Source organism: Nicotiana tomentosiformis, chromosome 10, assembly GCF_000390325.3.
Source record: "Nicotiana tomentosiformis chromosome 10, ASM39032v3, whole genome shotgun sequence".
In the NCBI taxonomy this organism is placed as follows: domain Eukaryota; kingdom Viridiplantae; phylum Streptophyta; class Magnoliopsida; order Solanales; family Solanaceae; genus Nicotiana; species Nicotiana tomentosiformis.
Window position 1 is genome coordinate 39,971,179 of NC_090821.1, and position 12,279 is coordinate 39,983,457.

Genomic DNA, 12,279 nt, shown 5'->3' on the forward strand with positions numbered 1-12,279 from the left:
AATGTCAATCCGCCAATTTATTTCCTCAAAAGGTTTCTACGAGGTTGGAGATATTTTCTCAAATGGCTATCATTTGAAAAGTTCCTTACTCCTTAGTTTACTTTCTCAATCTGCACTTGTTTCTTTTCACATTTACACTCAAGTTAGTTTCTGTCGGTTCCTTTGTTCCAAAATAGAAGCTGGCAGTTGTGTAATTTGTTTAGTCCTGAGTTTTATGCGCGTACCAACTGGTGTCTTCCTTATTTATTTTGTGCGAACACATAAGATTTTCGCTCGCTATCTAGCTGCTAAACAGGGTTGACGGTATATGATTAGCGGATCAATTTTATTAATCTATCACATTTGTTTACGTTTACTCTAATAAATCATTCGCAATGAAAAGTTGGCTATATGATCCCACATAGTAGTCAATTTCAATTTTGACTTATTTTGAGTGCTTGAAGCCCCATTGACACGCCGTAATCTACAAAATTTCATCTTTATTGTTGGTACTTTTTTTCAAACTCTAAACATACAAACGAGTACATAAACTTTCATTCGGGATGATTCCATGATTCCATCTTGGGCCTCTCATCAGTTTAAGAATAGCCTATTTGGCCAAACTTCTAAAATCAACTTATTTTGAAAGTATTTTTTTAAAAAAAATACTTTTCAGAAAAGTAATTTTGGTAAAAAACAGTTTGTGTTTGGCTAATTCATTTAAAAAATATCTTTGAACATCAATTATTATTTGATCAAACTTTTAAAAACTGTTTCTAAATATATTTTTCTCCGACTACTCCCCTATGTGAGCACAACGTTTTTTAATATTAACCTATGGAACTATGCACGCACTAAAGTGACAATCTAATTATAAACCAAAAGAGAAGAATCTAGAATCAGTTTTCAAATATAATTCTCTCCACTCTCCAAGTTAAAAGGAACTGGCATAAAGTGTAGGGACCAGAAAATTGGAAGAATAAAGTAATATTTATTACATAGAATCCAATTGACACGACTAAACTAATAAACAATTAAGCACCATCTTCCATTGAAGGAAAAAACCTATATATAACTGCTAAATGACAAGACGTCCAATGCCCTATTTTTGGAGGAATCTACAAATACTACTCTATAAATTATGCCACTTGTGATCCCAGCTGAGCTCATAAGTTGAGTTGTAGCTCACTAGACACTAACATTGGAGATAGATACGACAACTATGTACGTATATTCAGCAGCCAATAGACTATTATGAAAAGAAATTAGTCGGTAGATACAAAAAATGTTGAAGTCACTGGTTTTTTCCTACAATTTAGGAACTTAAAGGAACTATGTAATTCGGAAAGCTTTTTATAATAGGGATGTTGTTGGACAACCTCCTACTAAAGGGTGTCGTTTGACACTGCTCTGCATAGAATTCTTTATCATATATACAATATACCGACACTACTTAGAAATAAAACTTATAAATAATAAGCAATTTGGAATAAGAAGTAAAACTTACAACCACCATATTTTCATATTCAATTCCATTTATAAGTTGAATAGTTGCAATTTACTGATAACACTTGTACAAAATTTAGTTCACGCTATTGAATAATGTAGTATAATTTAAGTCAAGAGTGAGAGATACATTTAGTCTATAACAGTGTTTAAAAGGTTTTTTGGGACTAGGACACTATTAAAAACGCCTTGAGCCTCATGTGTGACGCTTAGTTATGTGAGGTTTACGCCCCCAAGTATCCAATTGTACGTCCTAAATATGCCTAACGCTCAATGCTCGGGGCTCGCCCAACAGTTCTTATGCAAGTGTCGAATTCACTAATTAGCAATGTTAACTATCAAAATTCTTCGACAAATGAATTATTAAAGTTCTTTCCATCTTAGGGATATTAAATTTGTGAATAACCCAAATAACGAATCATAATATTGCATATTTACTAATTGAGCACATCGTGAGACGTCATTTGAATATTTCTTTTGAAAAATAGATAGCAAAAATTTATATTTTTACTTGCTAGATCTTCATGTGTCTTAGTTCTACGCCTCTCAAAACTATCTTTACTTGAAAGTAATTTTTCATTTACTCATGAAGGAGTAATATTTTAAATTACAGGATTGGTAAAATTTATTGGGTATTTACTTTTAGTGAGGTAAAATGTACAGTTTGATAATATTTTTAAGAAATTATGATTTTTAATTATTTGAAAGTTAAGACATTATAGTTGATTTATATTTCATAGCGATTTAAACAATATTGCATTATTTATTCATGTAAAATATGCTAAATATTTTATTTTCTATGAGTCTTTCAACATTTTTTTATTTTCTTGCACGTTTAATGCTTTTTTATATTTTTTTGTGTTATATTGTTGTATTATTAATTTATAAATTTATAAACTTAAAGATCCGGGCGCACACCCCATGTGTCGAGACTTACGTCTTGTCTCGTACCAAGTAAAATGCTCCGCCTCACACTTCGTCTTTTAAAACACTGGTCTATAATACTGATATTATTGTGCATATGTGTTTTTTCTAATTTATAAACAAAGACTTCTATTTTTGATAGAAACTAGTCAGGGTTCAAGGGAAATGAAATCCCCTAGAACATTACAAATGACGGTAATGCCATGCATGGCATTTAGATTGCCAAATTTGGCTAGCAACCTACATACATTTTATGAGATAAACCTACTAGATGGGACACCTCTTTTATCTTCCAGCGTGGTCATAACAAAAGGCAACGTAGTTTGTTGGTTCTCTAAGTAAACGCAAGTGTTAGATTAGTTAGTGTTTGATGATAGTATTTGAGAAGGGGATATTTTGTATTTTATTGGGAAAAGAAAAAAAGGAAGAAGTGTCTAAAAAAATACTTCTTTGTCTTATATAGTTTACATATTTTAAAGGATGTTTTGAAGGGAAATTAAAAATTTGACTATATTATTAATAGTCAAGATTGGGCACTTGGGACACTTAGAGCAATTGGGCTTTGGGCCTATTAAATAGTCCAGAATTAATATTTTAGTCACCTATTATTTAATGTATGCTATGCACTGCACTAGGCTAGATATTTTCTTTGCAGTTTGTAAATTATCAAGATATACTCATAATCCAAGTGGTGATCACTAGAAAGGTATAGTGAGAGTACTTGGTTATCCGAAAAGGACAAACACTTTTGCCTTGTATTATAACAGATTTCTTTAAGTATTAGAAGGATATTGTGATGCTAGTTGAATAACTAGTGTTGGTAATAACAAGTCAACGTCTAGGTGGATATTCACTTTAGGCGGAGGAGCAATTTCATCGTCTTCTATGAAACAGACATGTATTACTCATTCCACAATAGAATCTGAGTTTGTTGCGTTAGCAGCTACGGGAAGAGAGGCAGAGTGGCTGAAAAATTTATTGTTAGATATAGAATTGTGGCCACAAGCAATGACAGTTGTTCTCTTGTACTGTGACAGTGAAGCAACTATGTCTAAGGCATTTAGCAAAATATACAATGAAAAATCTAGACATATTGCTTTGAGACATGAGTACATAAGACAACTAATTTCGGATGGAATTATTACTGTTGTGTACATCAAGTCTAAAGACAACCTTGCTGACCCATTCACTAAAGGACTCGCGAGGGATATGATAATAAACACAACAAGTGCTATGGGTCTAAGGTAATTTAAATTTGTCACTAGTAACGGGAACCTTACCTTTCTTATTATTTAACAATATTAAAGATTTAAAAAGTAATAACAAGTTATAGTTGTGACAGATAGCAGGTATTGAAAATTTGTACCTAGCAAAAGGAGGGTGAGTATAAAAATACTCTTAATGAAGAAGAATAGTTTGGTTTAAGAATAAAAAAAAGTCCGTGTTAAGGACTTTGTTAAATCTTCACCTATGTAAATACAAGAAGTGGTGCCACTCGATCAAAGTTTGGGATACAAAACTTGATAAGTGTTTATGAATTCAGGAAGTAGCACAAGGCCATAATCGGGTGCTAAAACTCACGGTGAACAAGTTGTGGAGTTGGTACGATTTATGTGTATAAAGCTTTTCCATCTTGTCATATAGGAATTGTGGTGTAATAGAACTTAATCTAACCATCAATTTCGATAAGGTCTTGAATAGTTTATACAAGTAGTAGGTTTAAATCGAAAGATACCTATTATATGCATGAATCTTATAAACAACATCAACTCACTAACTAAGTGGGGGATTATTAGATTAGTTAGTGTTTGATGGGAGTATTTAAGAAGAGGTTATTTTGTCCCTCATTGGAAAAAGTAAGAAAGGAATAAGTGTTTAAAAACACTTCTGTATCTTATATAGTTTGAATATTTTAAAGGATGTTTTGGAGGGAAATTAGAAATTTAACTATATTATTAATAGTCAAAATTGATCACTTGGGGCAAAATATTTTTTTAACAGCTTTCTTTTTAAATTCAAAAAGGTGACTATTGATTTTAAAATGTGCCTGTTATGAAAATATGAGTCTGTTAATTCCAACAAACTCCTAGAGGTATTATAAATACTCATATCATCTCCAAAATAAAATCATTAGAAAAATAACAGTTTTCCATCTTCTCTTTCTGCTATATCTACAATTCACAAAGTTTGTTATAGTGGAAATTCAGCTTAATTATTGATACTCGAATTTCAAAGGCTTTGTAAAATTCTGGAGGAATTCTACCATAATCCCTGCAACAACGAAATTGAAAGGCTTAAATTCCTTAAGGATAGTGACTGCACTATCAAGGCCTAAATATTTTATCTCATATTCTGTTATTTTTTTCTAACAATCTTAAAAAATTTAAACAACACTGCAATGGAGGCTTCTGATAGTGATTCTGATTTTAACAAGATGTTCGAAGTGTTCAAACTGGATCTATTTGATGGCTCAAATTTCTCCCACTGGAAAGATAAATTGTTGTTCTTTCTCATGGAGTTAGGAATAGCATATCTGCTAAGTTCTGATCTTCTTGCAATGCCATAACCTACTACTCAAGATTGACGAAATTTAAGCGGCACGCAAAAAATGTGAAGATTATGAGGTGCGCTGTAGATGTTTTATTTTAAACTCACTTTCTAATCGTTTATATGATTTGTTCCATCCTCACAAATCATCACAAGAAATATGGAAAGCCTTGGAACATAAATATACTGCTGTGAAACAAGGAACAAACATATCCCTTGGAATGAAATTTTTTGAATTTCAAATGGTAGATGTAAAATCTGTCATGGAACAAGTTGATGAGTTTCTTGTCTTGATATCTAGACTCAAATATTTTAAAGTAGATGTTTTTGAATCTCTTCAAGTGGATGCTATACTTGCAAAATTACCAGCCACTTGGAATGACTATAGGAAGAAATTATTACATTCTTCCGAAGACTTTAATATGGACCAGTTGACAAAGCATATTCGGATTGAAGAAGAGTCATAGAAACGTGAAAATAAATATGATGCGGAAACTAGTTCAAAGGTGAATCATGTTCAGTTTAGTAAGGTAAACAATTCTAGAAAATCTGGAAACAAGGCTGGAAAGAAGAGAAAGTTTGAGGCTGCTCCAAAGGAAAATTCTTCTAACATTAAGAAAAGGTATGTGTTATACTTGCGAAAAAATGGGCCATTTTAAGAGAGATTGCATATTTCGTAAGAGACAGAAAAATGAAGAAAATGCTGAACAGAAGAGTGTAAATAATATTTAACAACAACAAGCTTCTTCTTCGGATATCGTTGCTATAGTTTCTGCCTTTGCTAATTTGAATCTAAGTATAGTGACCGAATGCTATATGGCAATAACTATAAAGTCTGCAGATTGGTGGTATGATTCCGGTGCTACAGTTCATATATGCAATGACAAGAGTTTCTTCAAACTTTATGAAGTTGCAACAAGTGATAAAAAGGTTTTAATAGGAATTCATGACACCGCCAAGGACTTTGGAAAAGGAACAGTTGAACTACAATTCACTTCGGGAAAGAAGTTGATTTTAATGAATGTTCATCATGTAGCTGATGTTAGGAAGAATTTAATTTCTGCAAGTTTATTATGTAAGAAAGGCCTCAAAACTGTTATAGAGACAGCAATTATTTTCTCTCTAAGAATGGTGTATTTGTAGGACAAGGCTACTCTTGTGAGGGCATATTCAAATTAAGTATTAATAAAGTTCAAGTTTCTGCTTATATGATTGAGTCATCTATTAATTTATGGCATGCTAGACTTTCACATGTTAATTTTCGGTATGTTAAGTTTATATCTAGAAATAAATTAATTCCTACTGTTGAGAATAATAATAAAAAATGTGAAATATGCATATAAGCTAAGATGACTAAGAAATCCTTTCCAAAGAATGAAAGAACAAGTAATTTACTTGAACTTGTGCATTCCGATATATGTGAATTGAATGGTCATTTAACTAAAGGTAGAAATAGATACTTTATTAATTTTATAAATGATCATTCTAGATATACACATGTTTACTTAATGAAAATAAAAGATCAAGCATTTGATATGTTTAAGAGTTACAAAACATTAATTTTAAATCAATTAGAAAAGAAGATTAAAATCCTACGTAGTGATCGAGGAGGCGAATATCTTTCCAATGAATTTTTTGTATTTTGTGAAGAAAATGGTTTGATTCACCAAGTTAGTGCACCGTATACCCCACAACAAAATAGTCTTGGTGAAAGAAAAATAGAATGTTGGTATATATGGTTAATGCCATGCTTTTACATGCAAAGTTACCAACAAATTTGTGGGGGAAAGCTTTGTTAACGGCTTATTTTGTGCACAATAGAGTACCTTCAAAGAATTTTAAGTTTTTACCGTATGAATTATGGAAAGGAAGAAAGGCTTACTTAAATTTCTTAAGGGTATGAGGCTGTTTGCCTATTATAGAATTCCATATCCTAAAAGAACTAAGTTAGGATATAGAGGAATTAAAAGCATATTTGTAGGATATACTGAGAACTCAAAGGCATACAGGTTATTGGACATTGAGTCTAAATATATTGTGGAATCTAAAGATGTTGAGTTCTTGGAAATTAAGTTTATTGGTGATTCTAAAAATTCACATGAGGCTACAGAAATTACAAAACAAGGTGGTAATGCAGCAAGCATTGGTGATAATGCAGTAACTTAAGAAAATTGTGCAGAACCTAGTTCTTCTTCTAACAATAAAAGAAAGGCAATTGAATCTCCTGTAGCAACAACAATAAGATATCCAGTATTATCCCACACTGTGGGATCTGGAAAGGGTAGTGTGTATGCAGACTTTATCCCTACCTTGTGAGGATAGAGAGGTTATTTCCAATAGATCCTCGAATCAGGAAAGTATAAGCACCGCATTAATGAAAATATAGACAAGAAGGGACAGTACCAAAAACCATATAAAAGCATAATAAAAATAACAAGATAGTAAGGTAATCAACAATGAAAAAAAATAACGGTTTGTCATAAAAACCTACTACCCACAGAAAGCGAGACTGCGTGCCAATACTACTGTTATGAACACTCTAGACTACCTATTCTACTACCCTAATCCTCGACCTCCATACCTTCCTATCAAGGGTCATGTCCTCGGTCAGCTGAAGCTGCGACATGTCTTTCCTAATCACCTCTCCCCACCTCTTCTTTGGCCTACCTCTACCTCTCCGTAGGCCCTCCAATGTCAACCTCTCACACCTCCTCACTGGGACGTCTGTGCTCTTCCTCCTCACATGACCAAACCACCTAAGCCGTGATTTTCGCATCTTGTCCTCAATAGGGGCCACACCCACCTTGTCGCGATTAACCTCATTTATGATCCTATCTAACCTGGTGTGCCCACACAGCCATCTCAATATCCTCATCTCTGCTATCTTCATCTTCTGGACATGAGCGATCTTGACTGGCCAATACTCAGCCCCATACAATATCGTTGGTCTGACCACCACTATGTAGAACTTACCTTTAAGTTTTGGTGGCACCTTCCTGTCACACAAAAAACTGGAAGTGATTCTCCATTTCATCTATGCCACCCCAATACGATGTGTGACATCTTCATCAATCTCCCAATCTCCCTGACTAATGACCCAAGGTACTTAAAACTCCCTCTCCTAGGGATGACCTGCGAGTCCAGCCTCACCTCCCCTTCCCCCCTTGAGTCTCGCTACTGAACTTACACTCCAAGTATTCTGTCTTGGTCCTACTCAACTTGAAACCTTTAGATTCCAGGGTATGCCTCCATATCTCTAATTGCGCATTCACACCGTATCGCGTCTCATCAATCAATACAATATTATCTACAAATAGAATGCACCACGTCACTTCCCCTTGGATGTGGCGCGTCAGTATGTCCATCACGAGAGCAAACAAAAAAGGGCTGGGTGCCGACCCCTGATGCAACCCCATCATAACTGGAAAATAGTCCGAGTCCCCACCCACTATCCTCACTCGGGCCTTTACTCCATCATACATGTCCTTAATCAACCTAACGTAGGCAACATGTACACCTCTAGCCTCCAAACATCTCCACAAAACCTCCCTCGGAACTTTATCATACGCCTTTTCTAAGTCGATGAACACCATATGCAAGTCCTTCTTTCTCTACCTATACTGCTCCATCAATCCCCTAACAAGGTGGATGGTTTCTGTAGTCGAATACCCCGACATAAACCCAAACTGGTTCTCGGAAATAGACACCCTCCTCCTCACCCTTATCTCTACCACTCTCTCCCAGACTTTCATAGTATGGTTAAGCAGCTTGATACCCTGATAGTTATTGCAATTTTGGATATCACTCTTGTTCTTGTATACAGGAACCATCGTGCTCCACTTCCACTCTTCGGGCATCCTCTTTGTTCTAAAAATGATAATAAATAACCTAGTGAGCCACTCCAATCCTGCCTTGCCCGCACTCTTCCAAAACTCCACCGGGATTTCATCCGGCCCGGTCGCTTTTCCCCTGCTCATCTTACGCATAGCCCCCCAACTTCATCAACTCTAATCTGCCTACAATACGCAAAGTCACAATGTCTCTCAGAGAGTTCCAAATCACTCAATACAATGCTCATGTCCTCCTCCTCCTCGTTCAAGAGACTATGGAAGTAGGTCTGACATCTCCGACGGATAAGCTCCTAATCTAAAAAAACTCTACCTTCTTCGTCCTTGATGCACTTAAGGACGAATCTCCTGTAGAATTAAGGAAAAATCAAAGAGTTAGAAAGGAGAAAAATACAGGTTCTGATTTTATTTCTTCTCAAGCACTAGTCTTTTTGGTAGAAGGAAGTAGAGATGAAGTATTAAATAAAATACCCATTATTTTAAATTTAGAAGAGGATCCTAAAATCTATAGTGAGGCTATGGCTTCGGGGATTCAACTTTCTGGAAAGAAGCTGTAAATGATGAAATGGATTCACTTTTATCAAATGGTATATAGGTATTGGTAGATTTACCTTCTAATACTAAACCTATTGGGTGTAAATGGATTTTCAGAAGAAAATACAATACTGATGGTTCTCTACAAACTTTTAAAGATAGACTAGTAGCCAAAGGATTTAGATAAAAGGCATGAGTAGATTATTTTGACACATTTGCTCATGTGGTCAGGATTAGCTCAATAAGAGTACTGTTTGCTTTGGCATCAATATATAATCTAAATGTCCATCAAATGGATGTTAAGACAATATTCTTAAATGGTGATCTTGATGAAGAAGTTTATATGGAGCAACCTGAAGGGTTTGTGCTTCTTGGAAATGAAAAGAAAGTTTGTAAATTAGTTAAGTCCTTGTATGGATTAAAACAAGCTCCAAAGCAATGGCTTGAAAGATTTGATAGTGTTATATTATCAAATAATTTTAAACATAACGGAGCAGATAAATGCATTTATTCCAAATTTACAAAGGATTATGGAGTGATAGTGTCACGACCCAATTTCCCCTTTAGGCCATGATGATGCCCAATATCGCCTCTCGAAGATGAGTACGAACATCTCCGCACCGATCCGCAAGACTCTATTAGGCCTGATCATAACTTGTGAGACCTACGTGAACCAAGTGCTCTGATACCAAGTTTCCATGATCCGACTCCCCTTTTAGGCCATGATGGTGCCCAACGTTGCCACTAGGCAAGCTAACGGTGAACTAGTAATGTATTTGCTCTTTTTAATAATTTCAAAGTAGTTGATTTTTATTTATTAAGAAAATGATTAGTGGAAAAATTATAGTAAAGTAAAGCATAAACTAAAGAGAAAATAAATACAGTAAATTTAATACTCAAAACCATAAAGTGTCTACTAGAATATTTCCAAAACCCGGTATCACAAGTGTATGAGCAACTAGTAGAATATACAAACCACCTATGCTACTTTCTGGAATAAGATAGACAGAAAGTAAATACAAAAGAGAGAAGGCGGGTGCTGCAGAACGGACATAGAGAGCAGCTCACCACTATGCCCAGGGGTAACGAGGGTGAGCGCCTGAATGACTGCCAGATGCACCTGTCTCAGATCCTGCACGATTAGTACAGAAGTGTACTGTGAGTAAATAAATAACATGTACCCAGTAAGTATCTAGTCTAACCTCGAAGAAGTAGTGACGAGGGGTCGACATTGACACTTACTATGGGCCAATAAATAAAGTACATAAATTCTAAATAGGCATGGAATACATCAATAATAATAATAATACAATAACAAATAGTAAATAAGTGATTCTTTAACTAAAAGTCATTTTAAAATCTCCAATTGACACATACTAACTTCAACAAATACGGGCCATCAAGTAAATTATAATTTCTCAAGTCATGAAAATAATATCAAGTGTAATCGGACTCCGAGCATTATCACACACGATTTATGCCGAGGTCGTACGGCCCGATCCAGAATAATGTGTACAGTGGCGATGGTCGATCGACACGAACCATACATGTATATATTATACTGCTGAGGGGTTCGTCCCGTTCCACAAGAAGAGAGAATACTCTACGAACTCCGATTTAATGGATACTACGAGACTAATACTCAAGGAGGCACAATTTCTACTAATGGTCAAGCATCCCACCAAAACTCAAAGTAAATAAAATTCGGTCTTTAAGAATCCTTTATCAAGTTTCAATATAAATTAAGTACCTAAATTAACAAGTAGAGTGAAATTAATACAAGTATTACATGATAGAGTCCTAAAACTACCCGGACATAAGCATGATTTGTAGCTACGCACGGACTCTCGTCACTTCGTGCGTACGTAGCACCCACAATTAGTAGCAAATAGTAATTTAAATTGCGTATGGGGTAAATTTCCTCTTACAAGTTTAGGCAAGAGACTTATCTCATTCCAAAGTCCACTTTCTAGTCCCCAAATCTCTCTAAAACCCTCAAGTCGATTCCGGACAATTCGAAGCTAGTCAAATATTATATAAATTAATCAATATATATACTGAAATGTCCATAATTTGGCTTCAAGAGTCATAACCCAACCTAAATTGGAAGATTCCTAAAATTCATCCCCAGGCCCACTTGCCCAGATTCCGGAAATTTTTGAAGATAAATATTACCCATAGCCTCACGAACCCAAATATATAATTTCTACTCAATTCCATAACCATTTGCGTGGTCAAATCTCATTTTTATAAAAGACCTAACTTTTTCCACTAAACTTATATTTTTCACAATTTTTATGTTAAAATCTACCCATAATACATGATTTAAACTCACATTGTATATAACTTACTTACCTCCAAGTGGTAGGTGAAAATCCTTCCTCAAAGAGCTCTAAATTCGACAAACAAGTATGAGAAATGAAGATAAATGAGCCTAAGTCCCGACTTAAATGCACCCTTCTGCCCCCAGTGGTTCCACTTATGCGGCATATTGGCCGCTTCTGCGGCTCTGCATGTGTGAAAATTTCATCATAGATACGGTCCTCCCTAATTGGTCTCCTTCCGCTTCTACGACGCCTTCTTCGCATCCGCAGGCTCGCAGATGCGGTCGAACCCTCGCACCTGAGCCATTACCCCCTTCACCTCCGGGCCGCTTCCGCAGACCATTAACCACTTCTGCGGTCGTGCACCTGTGCCCCCACGTCCGCACCTGTGCACTCAGCCCACCTTGCCAAGATTCGCTCCTGCGGCTAGCCAGCCGCTTTTGCGATGCCGCACTTGCGGCCAATTCTTCGCAGGTGCGAACGCACCAGATCCCTGCTGCTTCAGCCATTCTTCCAAGTTCAAACATGTTCCGCATATCGTCCGAATAACACCCGAGGCCCAAGGCCTCATCCAAATATACCAACAAGTTCGTAAATGTAAAACGTACTCGCTTGAA

The 12,279-nt window shown here is 35.6% G+C and overlaps 1 protein-coding gene across 1 annotated transcript; it reads right to left on the minus strand.

The window, feature by feature from the left end:
* Positions 1-7,118: 7,118 nt before the first annotated feature.
* On the minus strand, positions 7,119-8,438 carry LOC138900047 (uncharacterized). Its single transcript, XM_070186751.1, has 3 exons — positions 8,107-8,438; positions 7,538-7,952; positions 7,119-7,265 (listed from the first exon to the last, which is right to left on the minus strand). Exons 1-3 carry the CDS (start codon positions 8,436-8,438, stop codon positions 7,119-7,121), a joined length of 894 nt encoding a protein of 297 aa, XP_070042852.1.
* Positions 8,439-12,279: the final 3,841 nt, after the last annotated feature.